Genomic DNA, 17,978 nt, shown 5'->3' with positions numbered 1-17,978 from the left:
AGGTTCAATTCTAAGCACTTGTGTGTCAACAGTATAAAAAGTGGACAAAAGGCCGGGCACGGTGGCTCACACTTGTAATCCCAGCACTTTGGGAGGCCAAGGCGGGTGTATCACCTGAGGTCAGGAGTTTGAGACCAGCCTGACCAACATGAAGAAACTCCATCTCTACTAAAAATACAAAATTAGCTGGGCGTGGTGGTGTATGCCTGTAATCCCAGCTACTCGGGAGGCTGAGGCAGGGGAATCACTTGAACCCGGGAGGTGGAGGTTGCGGTGAGCCCAGATCATGCCATTGCACTCCAGTCTGGGCAAGAAGAGCGAAACTCTGTCTCAAAAAAAAAAAAAGTAGACAAAAATCCCCGCACTCATAGACCTTAAAGCTTAGAGGGGGAGCGATAGATAATAAACAAGGTAAACAAGGAAATATGTAAAATAAACAGTACGTTAGTTGTTAGGAGAGAAGTAAAGCCAAGATAGGAAGAAAGGCCAGTTAGGAGGGGCTTCACTCAGAGGGTGAGGATGGTAGCCATGCAGATATCATGCAAGCTCTGGGCAGAGGAAACAATAAGAAGAACAAAAGATAAAAGCCCTGAGGAAGGTTCACGTCTGGCCTTTGAAGAACAGTAAAGAGGCCAGTGTGACTGAGTAGGAAAGCAATGGAGGAGTTAATAAGCTTTGGGTTGGAGCGTTAAGGTGGGGGCCAGATAAGGTTAGACCACTGTAAGGGCTTTGGTTTTTACTCTGACTTACTTGGGAGGCAAGAGGGGATTTTGAACAGAGGGGTGACCTGATCTGACTTAAATTGTAACAGAATCACACTGTTGACAATTAGAGCGCACATTCTTTCTGGCTGTGCCAAGAACACTTGGCCTTGACCACTCTTGACAGCGCTATTCCTCAGGACTGTATTAGTAGCCAACAACCTTGAGGAATAAGGTCACGTCTTTCTGCAGAAAAAGAGGTTTGTTCACTGCCTATTACAAAAGCGGTAGATACCCCAAGTTCAGGGTTTCTTAGCTATCACTAAGAAGACCCATCATATCCATCTGCTTCCTCTGTGCCACCAATGGCACTTCGCAGGCATGAGAAACTGGCATCATCATGAAACGCATGCTATTTGCTGCAAAATGGGGTGGTAGTTGGAAGCAAAGTGTGACCAACAGAGGCTTTTCTTTTTTAAGAGAATGTAAGAGTACTTTTAAAATTGATGTATTATTACATAATAATGGATTGGCTATCGCAAGTGGCTTATGGCTTCTCAACTGGTCTCTAAGATCAATTATTTCCATACGCAGCTTAACCCTGTGTCAGGAAACCTCCTCTATAAGGTTTGTATCACATTGCTACATACATATAAACCAACGCTATATATAGTCTAGGGGTCAGAAAATTATAGCCTGCAAGTCAGTTCCCTGGTTTTGTAAACGAAGCATTATTTGTATATCACAATGCCCATTTATTTATGTAAATCTATTTCTGGTCTATTTCTAGTTTATGCTACTATGGGAAAGTTTAGTAGTTGCAACAGAGATTGCAATGCCTACATGGCTAAAATATTTACCATCTGGCCCCATAAGAAATTTTCTGATCCCTGCTACAGATTAGCAATTTATACTCTTAAAAATTATTGGGAACTCCAAAGTGCTTTTGTTTGTGTTATACTTCTTGGTATTTACTGTATTATTGTTGAGAGATATCATGTGCCTTGGGCTCCCAGACAAGGCTCTGTTTTTCAGGGTTGTCTATGCAGCTGGTAATCTTGAGACAAAGATGTCTTTCCTCAGATAAAGGGCAGGCTAGCTTATTGCTTGTTATAAAACCAGGAGACTCTCCATGCTTGATGTTCCTTAGCTATGAAGCAGACCAACTTTGTGCACAGCATTCAACCAGGCCATATTACATCAACTCTGTGGGTCTTGGGGATAAAGGGAATCTATGCAAATATGCTGATACTCATGCTGTTTGATGTGCCATGAGTAATAAGGTCTCTTGTTTCTGACCCAGAGGGTCTTCTGTCTTCTGCCAGTATCCATGAAACAGCAGCAGGCTAATTTTATCAGTGTGTAAGTAGTATAAAATCAGATCCCAGACCCAATAATTAGCAACTAAAACTAAGAAAAATTTTTAAAAAATTAATTCTTTTTTTTTTTTTTTTTTTTTTTGAGACGGAGTCTCGCTCTGTCGCCCAGGCTGGAGTGCAGTGGCCGGATCTCAGCTCACTGCAAGCTCTGCCTCCCGGGTTTACGCCATTCTCCTGCCTCAGCCTCCTGAGTAGCTGGGACTACAAGCGCCTGCCACCTTGCCTGGCTAGGTTTTGTTTTTTTTTTTTTGTATTTTTTAGTAGAGATGGGGTTTCACCGGGTTAGCCAGGATGGTCTCGATCTCCTGACCTTGTGATCCGCCCATCTCGGCCTCCCAAAGTGCTGGGATTACAGGCTTGAGCCACCGCGCCCGGCCAAATTAATTCATTTAAAAATAAGCCCATTACACGTTATATTAGTCTGCTTGGTATGTCACAACAAAATACCACAGACCAGGTGGCTTAAACCACAGAAATTTACCTTCTCAAAGTTCTAGAGGCTAGAAGTCCAAGGTCAAGGTGCTAGCAATTTTGGTTTGTGGTGAGGGCTCTCTTCCTAGCTTGCAGATGGCTGCTTCCTCATTGTGTCCTCACAAGGCCTTTCTTCTTGTGTACACACATACATGTTCATGCAAAAGAGAGAGCTCTCTGTTGTCTCTGTCTCTTCTTATAAGGACATCAATTCCATGGGATTAGGGTCCTATCCTTACGACCTCATTTAACTTTAATTATCTCCCTGAAGGCCCAATTTTTTGGGGTTAGGGGTTCAATGTATGCATTTTGGGGGACCCAATTCCATCTACAACACATGTTAATATAAACATGTTTTTATGAAAAAATCATATTTCCTAAAACAAAACTATTTTTTTGAGAAGAGTGGTACAAATATACTTACTGTCTACAATATATTTGTCTTGTAAATATATTTACTCTCTGGCTTCACGAAAGCTGAATTCTTTTATCTGTTTTGCATTCAACATATTACAATATGTTATTATGGCTGAAGTATAACCTTATACAAATATGTAGTTAGAAAAGGGAGGAATATTGTAATGCCCTTCTCAGAAAAGTGTGGATATTCCATGCAACAGGTGGTAGTTAATTGCAAATTAAAATCTGCAACCACATAAACTTTTTTACTGTTTTATTAAAGTCTCTTGGTTTTTTATTATTTTACAATAAATTAGTATTTTAAAATTTCTCAGTTTTAACTTCTAATAGTCAATAGGGACTGGTAAAACCTACATAATGTTTGCTTTGAATAGGTATTTTATCTTGCAAGATTTTGTAATATCATGCTTGCTCATTTGGAAAACTAGTTTACTGAATTATGCAGATCTTCTCAATGTTGACCCATGTGATTTCTAAAACATTAAATAATCATGCTTATTAATTTTTCACAAAGAAACTGTCAGACTCATTGTGGCAAATACATGTTTTCCAAAATTATAATTTTTGTTTGAAAACTTGAATTTTATCATTGGCAACAACTGGTAGTTGTTTCCTTAAAGTAACAGGCTCAGTTTGCTCATCCTTGAGAACATGTCCTGCCAAATCTCCAAGTCCTAATAACCATGGTTATTTATTGTTTTGTCAAGTAAAAATAAAGTTCCATAAAAGATGGGCTGTTTTAGCTTGCAATTCAAACAATCACAAAACTGCTTTTCCTCAAGACATTTACTGTACCTGCCGCAAACATGTTTATGAGTACTTCCATTTCATCACACAGAATGTTAAAAGATACACACCTGAGTCAAGATTTGATAAAACTAACAATCCTTACGGTTTCATCAAATAGAATTCATGTGAAAGTCAAATTTATTGAGTTTTTAACTGCAAATGTATGGTGGTAAAGAAAAAAATGAGAGCTAACACAGTTGGGTACCAAGATACCAGCAATTTTATCCATGATGACTTTTATGTCATCAGGGTATGTGTCCATGCAGTGAACATGGAAAATACTGTCTCAGTATAATTAGGAAAATAGTTTTTACCTAATGGGTCAGGGGTTTGCAGATCACATTTTGAAATCGCCAGTTTTTACTTTATATCATATTTGGCCAAATCCTTTAAGCGTATAAAGCCAAGCAACTCATACACAATAAGGATTCCACACAGACCTGCTTGAAAGTTCATAACATTGCAGTTTTTCTTTTCTTTTCTTTTTTCTTTTCTTTTTTTTTGAGACAGAGTCTTACTCTGTTGCCCAGGCTGGAGTGCAAAGGCACGAATTTGGCTTACTGCAACCTCTGCCTCCCGAGTTCAAGCAATTCTCCTGTCTCAGCCTCCCAAGTAGCTGGGATTACACGCATGCACCACCAGGCCCGGTTAATTTTTTGTATTTTTTTTTTTTTTTTAGTAGAGATGGGGTTTCACCATGTTGGCCAGGCTGGTCTCGAACTCCTGACCTCAGATGATCCACACCCCCCGCCCCCGGCCTCCAAAAGTGCTGGGATTACAGGGGTGAGCCACACACCTGGCTGTAGTTTTTCAGATTTAAACAATGGGTACCAAATCAGGCAGGTCAAATGAATCATCTGGGTAGATTCTAATTCCATCTAAAAACCATATGTTTTGCTTATCTTTCTCTAATCTCTAAAATGTAGAGAATTTTTTTTATCACCGCTATCCCCAGTGTCCAGAAGAGTGCCTAGTACACAGTAAGAGCTTAATACTGTTGTTGAATGAAGGAATCCTATAGCTCTGTCAATGTTGGGGGAAAAAGCTTCCCTTGAACCTATATTCTCCTCTAGCTACTGTTCGTTTGTCTGCTCCCCTTTATAGCCAAACTTCTTAAAAGCACTATTTTTACTTCCTATTTCCTTTTCTTCAATTTTTTATTTTGGAAAAATTTAAACTTACAAAAAATGTAAAGTACAACAAACAACTAACACCACACTCTTTGCTTGGATTCATGAACTATTAACATTTTGAGATATTTGCTTTACTTCTCTCAATTCAGATACAGGCATGAGTGCATGCGTGCATGCGTGCACATGCACACACACACACTTCAATGCTGAAGTTGCAGATGTCATTATATTTCATCCTTAAATATTTCAGCATCTATCTCATTAAAACAAGGTTGTTCTTGGTCAGGCACGGTGGCTCACCCTTGTAATTCCAGCACTTTGGGAGGCCAAGGTGGGTGGATTGCTTGAGGTCAGGAGTTCCAGACCAGCCTGGCCAACAGCGTGAAACCCTGTCTCTCCTAAAAATTAACTCGGCATGGTGGCAGGCACCTGTAATCCCAGCTACTTGGGAGGCTGAGGCAGGAGAATCGCTTGAACCTGGGAGGTGGAGGGTGCAGTGAGCTGAGATGGTACCATTGCACTCCAGCCTGGGTGACAGAGAGATTCCATCTCCAAAAAAAAAAAAACCCCAACAACTCCCCCCTGCCACAAAACCCCACAAAGTTGTTCTCTTATATAATTACATTATAATCATTACACCCCAAAAATTTAAAACAGACACAACATTATCTGATGTACAGTCCATATTTAAGTGTCTCTGGTTGTCCTCAAAATGTCCTTTGCATCTGTTTTTCCCACATCCAGTATACAGTCAAAAATCATGGATTGCATTAATTCTTTAGTGTCCTTTAAACTAGAAAAGTTTCCATGCCTTTATTTTGTTTTTCATTAACATTAACATTTTTGAAATATCTTGTAGAATGCTTTACAACTGAGATTTAGCAGACTGTTCCCTCAATAGGTTTAGGTTAAATCCAATGGCGATAATACTATTAAGGTCATGTTATTTCTTTTCCATTGCATCAGAGCAGGAGGCATACAATGCCAGTTTATCCTATTATAGGAGATGCTAAGTTTGATGGTGATGGTGGTATCTGCCACAACTTTGTGATCAACAAGTAATATGTGGCACCACGTGAATATCCTTTTCCCAGCCATCTTTCACTTGATGGTTTTAGCACTCCTTAATGATTCTTGATCTTCCCTCTCCCCTTTTCTTTTATTATTTATTTATTTTTAATTTTGTAGAGACGAGCTCTCACTATGTTGCCCAGGCTGGTCTTGAGCTCCTGGCCTCAAGTTATCCTCCCACCTTGGCCTCCCAAAGTGCTGGAATTACAGGTATGAGCCTTTTTCTTCCAAATCCACTCCAGTCATGCTTTCATCACCATCACTCCATCCAAGCTGTTCTTGTCAAGGTCACCAATGACCTGCACATTGCTAAATTCATTCAATTCACAGTCCTCTTTTTACTTGATGGAATTGAGTAAATTGATAACTCTTTCTTCAAATACTGTTTTCACTTGGGATCCAGAACACTGGTCTCTGAGTTCTTCTCCTTTGTAGACTATGCTTGGTCCTTCCCAACCTTTCCCTGGCCCAATGCCTCTAAACTAAATCAGTTCTTGCCTGGGATTATTGAACATAGCCTATAACTTATCTCCCTGCTTCTACCCTAAGTTCCCTACATCTATTCTCAATATAGCAGCTAGAGAGACACATTAAAAATATAAATCAGATTGTGTTATTCCAATATGTAAAAACTTCAAATGGCTTTCTACATCACTTTTTTTTTTTAATATTGTGAGACCTATCCAGGGCTTTCTAGTCCTATAAGATCTAGCCCCCTACCTCTGAATACTTCATTTCTTACCACTGTATTTGTTGTTGACTTGCTGTAGCATCGTCACGTTGGTGCTCAAAAAGTTCGAGATTTTGAAGCATTTCAGATTTCTAATTTTTGGATTATAGATGCTCAGCCTGCATGCTCTAGCATAGAAATCTCGCTATAGTAGCCTAGTTGCTATTTTGTATAAATACGGAACATGCTACTGCCTTGGGATTTTGCCCTTTTGTTTCTGTGTTTGGAACACTAAAGCAAATAACTGGCTGGCTTGCTCCTTCACTTTCTTTAGGTCTCTGTTCAAAATGTCTCGTTTGCAAAGGGACCTTCCCTGACCACCTTGTACATACCAGTCACTCTCTATCCTCCTAAACTTGTTGTCTTATTTTACTCACAGCATATATATATACACCACCTTTTATATTGTCAGATTTTTATAGTGTCTGTCCTCCTCCCTTTTTCATAGGGGCAGGAATTTTCATCTGTTGAGTTCACCTCTATATTCCCATAACCTAGAACAGTATTTAATATGTAACAAAAATTCAGTGTTTATAGACTGAATACTTGTTAAATGATGGGCTGTTTATATATTTTGTACTTTTGATGATGAATAATCTTTGGGAATCCTGCACTATAATATCCCTGTGTACAGAGTTATCAACTCACATGCTTATTACTCTGGTATTCAGTTCCTTATTTCTGGACCTTTAGGATTTTGTTTTTGTCTTTAGCTATGCATTAAAAATGTTAGTAATCATTCTAGCATTGCAGATGCTTACAGTAGGACAGTTTTTAATTAATTTAATTTAATGTAATTGGCCAAGCACCAGAAGCTGTTACTCCATTTAAAAAATTTCTTTTAAGCCAAGCACAGAAAGACAAATACTTTATGATCTCACTTATATGTAGAACCTAAAAAAACTGAACTCATAGAAGCAGAGAATAGAATGGTGGTTAACAGGGGAGGGTGGAGGAGGGAAAGGGGATAGGAAGTTGTTAGTTCAAGGGTACAAAGTTTCAGTTAGGAGAAATATATTCTGGAGATCTACTGCACAGCAGGGTGATTATAGTTAGTAATAATGGACTGTATATTGAAAATTGCTTAAAGAGACTAGATTTTAAATATTCTCATCACAAAAATAAGTATGTGAGATGATGGGTATACTCATTACCTTGGTTGAAATCATGCCACAATGTATACACATATCGAGGCATCACATTTACAACCATAAATATATACAATTTTTATCTGTCAACAATTTTAAAATATCTTCTTCAATATAAAAATGTATAAACAAAAAAATCTAAAAATGAGTGTTTCCTTACTGTACCCTTGTTTTTTTATCTGGATACTGGAGGAGCTTCATGGCAACCTGTCAACAGAGCTGACTGAGTTTGTTGGACTTTTCTGCCAGGGAAAGGGCAGCAGCTTGCCCTCAATGAAAGAGAAACTTACTCAGGATATGTTTCCCCTCCTTGTGCCAAGTGCTTCTGTCAGCTCTCCCACCTGTGGACTTAACTGAATACTTCCTTTCATTTTTTTAGAAATAGTCTATGTTGTCCAGGCTGCAGTGCAGTGGCTATTCGCTGGCATGATCATAGTGTACTACAGCCTGGAACTCCTGGGCTCAAGCTATTATCCTGCCTCAGCTTCTCAAGTAGCTAGGACTACTGCCATGCACCACTTTAGCTGACCTGAATAGCTTTCTCCACCATCACAGTATCCTAGAAAATACAGCCTCTGAGCAAGGAACTGATTGTGAGGAAGTAGGGGAATTGGCTTATGTTCATGAGATTCATTGGTTTACTATGTTCTCTCATCACCTTGAATTAGCCAGCCTGATAGAATTCTAGAATAGGCTATGAAGACTCAGTTACAGCAGCAGCTGTGCGACATCTTATCTTACAGGGCAAGGGTTCTGTTCTATAAGATCCTATATGTACCCTGAGCCATAAACTAGTAATTCATTTTTCACATGCCCACAAATCTAGGAACTAAGGAATAGATGTGTCTCATGAATACTTTTTTTTATTTTTTTCTTTTTTTTGAGACAGAGTCTCGCTCTGTTGCCCAGGCTGGAGTGCAGTGGCATGATCTCGACTCACTGCAAGCTCTGCCTCCTGGGTTCACGCCATTCTCCTGCCTCAGCCTCCCAAGTAGCTGGGACTACAGGCGCCCGCCACCACACCCAGCTAATTTTTTGTATTTTTAGTACAGACAGGGTTTCACCGTGTTAGCCAGGATGGTCTCGATCTCCTGACCTCGTGATCCGCCCGCCTCGGCCTCCCAAAGTGCTGGGATTAGAGGCGTGCGCCACTGCGCCCGGCCCTCATGAATACCCTTAATGGCCCACTTGTAAGTCTTTGTCTTTTGTCCCCACTTGGTTCTCCTAATTTCAAGGTTCTAGTTCCCAAGGAAAAGAAAGGGAGATAAGTGGGGGGGGATGTTTCTATCAGAGGACATAATAATTTCACTGAACTATGAGCTAAGATTGCCACTTGGCCGTTTTGGACTCCTCATGTTATTGAACCAACAGGCAAATAAGGGGTTACTGTAACGACAGTATAATTTGTTTTCATTATCAATGGGAATAAAGTTACCATTATACAATAAGACCAGGGAGGAGGTATCTAAAATTCAAAGGATTTTCTGGAGGCTTCTCTTAGCATTCCCCTGTAAAGTGAAAAAAGTTAATGGAAGGCACTATTACCCATTAGGGCAGGATCATTAAAGGCCCAGTCTTCATAAATAAAATTTGTGTTACATGCCAGGTACAGAACCTCAAAAAACCCAAGTGCTGGTATTGGCTATTTCTATTCTCATTTCTGCAACAGGTCATGTGGGCACAGTTTACATTTATAACTTCCTATTTCTTTTTTTTTTTTGAGACGGAGTCTCACTCTGTCGCCCAGGCTGGAGTGCAGTGGCCGGAGCTCAGCTCACTGCAAGCTCCGCCTCCCAGGTTTACGCCATTCTCCTGCCTCAGCCTCCCGAGTAGCTGGGACTACAGGCGCCCGCCACCTCGCCCGGCTAGTTTTTTGTATTTTTTAGTAGAGACGGGGTTTCACCGTGTTAGCCAGGATGGTCTCGATCTCCTGACCTCGTGATCCGCCCGTCTCGGCCTCCCAAAGCGCTGGGATTACAGGCTTGAGCCACCATGCCCGGCCATAACTTCCTATTTCTCCTACCCATTCTATCTTTTTCTCTACCTGTACCTCATAAGCCTACAAAATAGCATTGCAAAATACTGTCAGTACCATAGTTCTCAACAGTCTATTGCAACATTTTATCAGGTTACTTGGTATAGTATGTCAGAGTAAAAAACAAACAGACATAAAAAATAAAACATAGACACAAACAAAACAAAAAAAGAAAAACTTGATCTCATAGTTAAAATGTCACTGTTCCCAGAAGTGGAATCAAGTCAGAAGATTGTATTCTACCTTCCAAGAACAGATATTAGAATTTATGTAACATGCACAGAAAATAATTTGACCTAAAAAATTTGGCCTAAAAATGCTAAATCAGAAGTAGCATGATGTAACGTAAACAACATAGAATGAAATAAATAGAACACCCTGAGTTCTAATTCAATATTGCTATTAACTAGGAATGTGAACTTTTTTGTTTTGAGACAGGGTCTCGCTCTGCCACTCAGGTTGGAATGCAGTGGTATGATCCTAGCTCACTGGAGCTTCAAACTCCTGGACTGAAGTGATCTTTCCACGTTAGCCTCCAAAGTAGTTGGGACCACAGGTGTGCACCACCAATGCCTGGCTAATTTTTAAAATTGTTTTCATAGAAGTGGGGTCTTATTACATTGTCCAGGGTGGTCTCAAACTCCTGCATTCAAGTAATCCTTTCGCCTTGGTCGCCCAAAGTGCTGGGATTACAGAAGTGAGCTACCACACCAGGCTGGGAAGGTAAACTTAACAACAGCAACAAAAATCACGTAACCCCTAAATCTCAGTTGCCAAATACATAAAATAAAAAAGGTTTTCAAATGTTTTTTGTTAAAGATGATTTTTTTAAAAGCTGCATAATATTTCCTTCAACCAAAATCCCATAAGAAAGTACACTTCATAAAATGTAGACAGTGGGGTATCCACATGTATGCGAGCGAGTGCACAGTGCTCATATTCTCCTGTCCCACCATGAGAACTGAAGACACCAGAGCAGAGCAGAGTTTCAGACCAAGATGATCAACAAAATTCTCAACAACTAAAAAATTCCATAATTTTCCTAACTGATTGAGATAAAATAAAATTCTTCTCTGTACGTCCCCAAGAAGCAATCAAATTAAAACAGAAAAATTATGTAAACCTGGAAAATGTTGTGTTATGTTACAGAAATAAAGGGTAATGATGTAATGATAAATGCAAACAGAAGATGGCAGGCTTCAAAATATTTAAAGATTGAGTGTAGTAACTTGGTTTGTTTAGGGCACACATTTAGGAGACAAGAAATCTAGTATAGGTAAGAGATCTCTAGTTGACAGGATATTTGCATCATGTAAATCTATACCTTCTGATTACTAATTAGATTACTCAGGCAGATTAAAAGGATATGTGCCACTGACATAAGTATTCTGATATTTGTTGTAAGAATAATTCACTGCTTTACTTCCTGGTTAACAGTTTATAAAATAGTATTTTATTAGTATGGTCAGCACAAATCAAATTCTTTATTTAACATAAGCATAAAGACCATGGCAATATTTCTCCACTAATTTATTTGGCTCTTAATATGAGTAAAATCAACTTTGTAGAAAATTATTTAAAATATGGGTATTTAATTTTTAATAAAGTCAAAATCAGTTATATTGGATTCTGTAGTATAGTCTTATTCTTATATATAGGAATGTACAAAAATTCACTCCTGGAAGCTAGGTTTCTCTGGTCTCTAGCAGTGTTTTTTGCCGGGGGCGGGACGGCGGTTTGTTTGTTTGGTGTTTTTCAGACAGGGTCTTGCTCTGCTGCCCGGGCTGGAGTGCAGAGACACAATTATAGCGCACTGTAACCTCAAAATTCTGGACTCAAGCAATCCCGCTGTGTCAGCCTCCCAAGTTTCTGGAACCATGGGTGTGTACTACCATGCCTGGCTGAGCCCTATACTTTTGTATTAGATTTGAGTGCACCATTAAACAAAGTCATTACTGTAGTTGTGTGTCAAAACAAGAATAACAACTTATCCAGAAAACAAACTATATGCTAGGAATTATGCAGAGATCATTGCTACATACTAGCACATGAGTATAGATTCATAGTTTAGGTGCTCTGACTCTCCTAGAATGGAGAAGATGCATTAAATATTTCAGTAGGAATTTAAATGTCCATCTAATTATTTGTTAAAAGCAGAAAGATTATTTCTGCTTGAAGCAAGCATCTATATGGTACAACATTAATTTGGAATAATAATAAATAGGAACTGGATATTTCTCTTACTTGACCACTTATAAACACTTACTTTGGTCACATCTTTTCAAAAGACCTTGCGCTCACAAAATTAACGTGTTTCTTTATCCAACCAAAATCATTGTAGTTTCTGATGAGCTGAATAGTTACATTTATAAAGTTTGTACCAACATCAATATTTAATGCAAAATAATTTTGTCATGTCTCTCAAAGCAATAAAGCATTTACATTGAGTATTTACTAAACTTCTAAAAAAAGTATTAATAAATTCATGACTCACCTTCCAAGCATGATAAGTACCAGAAGGATCTGTTTGATATAATCTTGGGATACCATCATCATCAAAACCTACAATTAAGGCAGAAATACCAAAAGGTCTTCGTCCATTGCTTTGGGTATATTTCTAGAAAAATAAAATGTAGTTTTAGAATAAAACTATTACTTATAAAATAAAAATTCTAATAATAAAGCATTGCTGCCCAAATGATCCACTTCCCTAATTCTTATTCTACATATACTAATGATCTTTTTCCTGACCCTTTCTGGAGCAATCTTAATTCATGATGAAATTTTAAAAAATTATGCTATACAGTCTACACAAGAAAATCATAAGTTTATTTACATATATTCTTTTTTTTTTTTTTTTTTTTTTTTTTGAGACGGAGTCTTGCTCTGTTCCCCAGGCTGGAGTGCAGTGGCGTGATCTCAGCTCACTGCAACCTCCGCTCCCAGGTTCACGCCATTCTCCTGCCTCAGTCTCCTGAGTAGCTGGGACTACAGGCTCCCGCCACCACACCAGGGTAATTTTTTTTTGTATTTTTAGTAGAGATGGGGTTTCACCATGTTAGCCAGGATGGTCTTGATCTCCTGACGTCGTGATCCACCCGCCTTGGTCTCCCAAAGTGCTGGGATTACAGACATGAGCCACCAGGCCCGGCCTATATATATTCTTAAAATCACTTTCTTGTTGCTTTGTATATATTTGGTAACATCACTAGACTGTAATCTCTAATATAGCAGAGACCTGTGCCATACATTTTGGTTCTTAGTAAAGTTGATTTCAATAAGCTGTGCTGTGGAAACATGTCCTCGGCTTACCTTGAGGGACACTATAAATGTTACTATTATAATCAAGTATTCTTACTTGACACTATTTTTATCAAGGACATTCTGTTCATTATATCCTAGGTTATCTCTAATTAAAAACCCAAGTAAAACATTTCTTTTATTCCCAAGACAAGAAAACCTTTGTTTATCCTGAAGAAGAGCATGCTATTTCCTTACAGACAATGGGTCACTGGAAACCAATTGTATGTCTTTTCACTTTAGTGGCAGGGAACTTCCTGGAATTTGTGCTCTAAGGAGTAGAATTCACACTGAGACTTGTGCTCCAAAAGTCATGCAAAGAAGCATTCCTGACAGAAAGCTAAGGACTAATTTTTTTTTTTTTTTTTTTTTTAGAGACAGGGTTTCACCATGTTGGCCAGGCTGGTCTCGAACTCCTAACCTCGGGGGATCCGCCTGCCTTGGCCTCCCAAAGTGCTGGGATTACAGGTATGAGCCACCGCGCCTGGTCTAAGGATTAAATTTTTAGGCAACTTTACATAACTATAAATAATTCTGTGGCTGTATATAACTGTATGTAACTGTGGCTTGAAATAGCTTAACATCAGCCTTCTTCGTGGTCTTGCCTATGTATCATATCTATTTTCTTATTTTCCAATTTTATTATATGTATTTTACAATATATATATTTATTTTTAGGTTGGATGCAGTGGCTTACGCCTGCAGCACTTTGGGAGGCCAAGGTAGGCAGATCGCTTGGGCCTAACAGTTCGTGACTAGCCTGGGCAACATAGGGAAACCCTGTCTCTACAAAAATAAAAAATTAGCCAGGCATGGTAGTGTGTATCTGTGATACCAGCTACTCAGGAGGCTGAGGTGGGAGGATCACTTGAGCCTGGGAGGTTGAGGCTTCAGTGAGACGAGATCATGCCACTGCACTCCAGCCTGGGCGACAGAGTGAGATCCTGTCTCAAAAAAACAAAAACAAAATCTACATAGAGTAGCATACTCTGTGTGTGTGTATATTTTAAATATATATATAGATATATATATACACTCTATATAGCATACTGTGTGTGTATATTTTATTTATATATTATATGTTATAGATGTATATATTTTATATATATTTATATATATACACACACACAGTATGCTATTCTCTATTTCTACAAACACAACTTTTTTAGTGTCCACATATGAATAAGGACATGCAGTATTTGTCTCCCTCTGCATGACTTATTTTACATAACACAATGTCCTCTAGGCTCATTCACATTATAATGAATACAGAATTTCATTCTTTTTTATGGCTAAGTAGTATTCAATTGTGTTTCTATACCACATTTTCTTTATCCATTTATCTGTTGATGAATGTTTAGGCTGGTTCTATATCTTGTCTGTTGTGAATACTGCTGTGATAAACACAGAGGTGTGTACATCTCTTGGATATACTGATTCCTTTACCTTTGGATGAATACCCAGTAGTGGGATTGTGGGATTATAGGATAGTTCTACTTCTACTAATAGTTTTCTGAGGAGCCTCCATACTATTTTCCATAATGTCTGTATTAATTTACATTTCTACCAACAGTGTATAGGAGTTCCCCTTTCTCTGTATTCTTGCCAGCATTTATTTTTTGTCTTTTTGGTAATAGCCATTCTAACTGAGGTGAGATGGCATCACTGTGGTTTTGATGAGCATTTATCTGATGATTAGTGATGTTGAATATTCTTTCATATACATGTTGGCCATTTGTATTTCTTCTTCTGAGAAACGTCTATTCAGTTCATTTGCCCATTTTTTTTCAGGAAGATTATTTGGGTTTGTTTGGTTGTTTTTAGTTCCTTGTACATTCTAGATATTAATCCCTTGTCAAATGAATATTTTGCAAATAATTTTGTCTTTGGTGCCTGTGCTTTTAAAGTCTTATCCATAAAAATCTTTGCCTAGCCCAAGGTCCTAAAGCATTTCCTCTATATTTTCTTCTAATAGATTTGTAGTTTTGGATCACACATTAAAGTCTTTAGTCCATTTTAAGTAGACTTTGGTATATGGTGAGAGAGAGACAGAGGTTTCATTTCATTTTTTCTGCACATCCAGTTTTCCCAGCTCCGTTTATTGAAGCGGTTGTCCATTCTCCAATGTACGTTTCTGGCATCTCTACCGAAAAATCAGTTGAATGTATGTAGATTTATTTCTGGGTTCTCTATTCTGTTTCATTGGCTGATGTATCTGCTTTTTACAAAAGCACCATGCTATGTTGGTTACTGTATCTCTGAATATATTTTGATTTCAGGTAGTGTGATGCCACCAGTTTTATTCTTTTTGCCCAAAATTGCTTTGACTACCTCCTAATGTCCTAGTTCACACCTAGGTATAAAGTAGCTGTTGTAAATATACCTTAGAGGGAAGACTCTTTTATTTCCTTAATGAACCCTTTTCTTTTCTTTTCTTTTGACAGAGTCTCACTCTGTCACCCGGGCTGGAGTACAGTGGTATGATCTTGGCTCACTGCAACCTCTGCCTCCTGGGTTCAAGCGATTCTCCTGCCTCAGCCTCCCAAGTAGCTGGGGTTACAGGTGTGCACTACCACATCCAGCTATTTTTTATAGAGCTATTTTTTGTAGCGATGAGGTTTCACCATGTTGCCCAGGCTGGTCTTGAACTCCTGGGCTCTGGGCTCAAGTGATCTGCCCACCTCGGCCTCCTAAAGTGCTGGGATTACAGGCATAAGCCACCATGCCTAGCCTAATGAATCATTTTCTTAAGATGAAAAAGTAGGCCGGGCACGGTGGCTCACACCTGTATTCCCAACACTTCAGGAGGCTGAGGCGGGTGGATCACAAGGTCAGGAGAACGAGACTATCCTGGCCAACATGGTGAAACCCCGTGTCTACTGAAAATACAAAAATTAGCTTGGCATAGTGGCACGTGCCTGTAATCCCAGCTACTCAGGAGGCTGAGGCAGGAGAATTGCTTGAACCAGGGAGTCGGAGGTTGCAGTGAGCTGAGAAGACTGCACCACTGCACTCCAGCCTGGTGACAGAGTGAGACTCCATCTCAAAACAAACAAAAAACAAATAAACAAACAAAAAACCCAAAACTACAAAAGGTGCATATGATATATCGATCTTCTGCTGGAGAGCCCCAGGCCTTCTTGGTGGTAATTCCATTCATATGACTATGTTTCCGTAAATACACTCTGCACAGCCTTGATATTTCTGGAAGAAAACCTAAAAACTACAATCGGGAATTTTGTGTATACAATGTTCCGTTCCTTGTATTTGGTGAATGTCTTTTTAATGGTTAGGAAAATCAAAGCAAATAAAATAAGTAGAATAATGTAATATTGGACTTTCTTGCAACCTGCATTAACAAATTTCAAGAAACCAAAACAGGGCAATTTTTTAATAAGCTAATCAGTTAAAACTTACATATATAGGATACATAATGAGTTTATTAAAAATCTCTATAAAAACAAACAGTAAAATTTGGCCGGGCGCTGTAGCTCACGCCTGTAATCCCAGAACTTTGGGAGGCTGAGGCAGGCAGATCACTTGAGCTCAGGAGTTCGAGACCAGCCTGGCCAACATGTGAAACCCTGTCTCTACAAAAAAAACAAAAGTTAGGCAGTTGTGGTAGCATGTGCCAGTAATCCCAGCTACTCAGGAGGCTGAGGCATGAGCATTGCTTGAACCTGGGAGGCAGAGGTTGCAGGGAGCCGAAATCAGGCCACTGCAGTCCAGCCTGGGCGACAGAGCAGGAGTTTGTCTCAAAAACTAAAAATAAAATAAAATAAAAATGGTAAAATTCATGCCAAGAAGTGTTCTAAATACCTAAAATGTCTTAAATCATTTACTCCATAATGCAAGTCAACAAAGTTCATATTATTGTAATGCTCATTTTACAAATAAAAAAAAATTAAAGGTAAAGTAGGAAAATAGTTTGCCCAAGGCATTAACTAAAAAGTAGCAAATCCAGGATGTAAACTCCAAAATTCTGGCTCCTGAAGGCATACTCTTAACCACTTGAGTACATATCAAAAGATAGCTTACAAAAGGAGAAATGAAATCAGCAAACCAACAGGTGGAAAAAAAGTTTAACCTCATCACTAATTATAAGACACAAATTAAAATAACTGTTAGTACTATGTGATACTTATTTGCAAAATAAAAGAACAATGAAAAATTTAATGTTCATGATTCTTCAAGGATACATTTATGCATTGCTAGCTGCACAATGAAAATAGTTTCAATCTTTATAAGAAGCAATTTAGCTACATATAAAAAGAATCTTAAAACCAATTACAATTTTTAATCTAGTAATCCCATACTAAAAAATAAATTTAACAACATAATTTCAAAAATAAAAACAAAAGCTGTGGGAAAGAGTATTATCATTACAGTAGCAGAGAGAGAATAAGAGAGAAAAGAAAAATGAAAGAAACCAGGAACAATGTAACTAAATTATGACATAGCAACTAGAAACAGTATTACATAGTTAGAATAATAACTAAAAAGACAATGTTTCATATATAAAATATATTTAAAATTATTAAAAACAGTTGTAGACATCATGATTATACTTAATGTTAAGCTATGTATTTATGCATGGATTGAGGAGAAATCATATCAGTTATGCTTAGGTTTTGCTTTAGTCCATTTTGTGCTGCATTCCAGAACACCTGAGACTAGGTAATTCATAAAGAATAGACATTGCTTCCTACAGTTCTGGAAGTTGAGTAGTCCAAGACTGACAAGGCTACATCTAGCCAGGGCTTTCATGCCATGCCATGTCATCCCATCACGGAAGGTGAAA

At 38.5% G+C, this 17,978-nt stretch overlaps 1 protein-coding gene across 2 annotated transcripts in view; it reads right to left on the bottom strand.

Moving 5' to 3' along the window:
- The window catches only part of PSMA8 (proteasome 20S subunit alpha 8), a 55,505-nt gene that overhangs the window by 19,766 nt on the left and 17,761 nt on the right, over positions 1 to 17,978 (bottom strand). For both annotated transcript variants that reach the window (XM_010380749.2, XM_030926009.1), the window contains exon 4: positions 12,372 to 12,494. In XM_010380749.2, the coding sequence (XP_010379051.1) occupies positions 12,372 to 12,494 (123 nt within the window). The remainder of the gene's footprint in view (positions 1 to 12,371; positions 12,495 to 17,978) is intronic.

This window comes from Rhinopithecus roxellana, chromosome 21 (genome assembly GCF_007565055.1).
Source record: "Rhinopithecus roxellana isolate Shanxi Qingling chromosome 21, ASM756505v1, whole genome shotgun sequence".
NCBI classification, from domain to species: Eukaryota; Metazoa; Chordata; class Mammalia; order Primates; family Cercopithecidae; genus Rhinopithecus; species Rhinopithecus roxellana.
The sequence above is the reverse complement of the archived record's forward strand: the minus strand, read 5'-3'. Positions and strand labels throughout refer to the sequence as shown.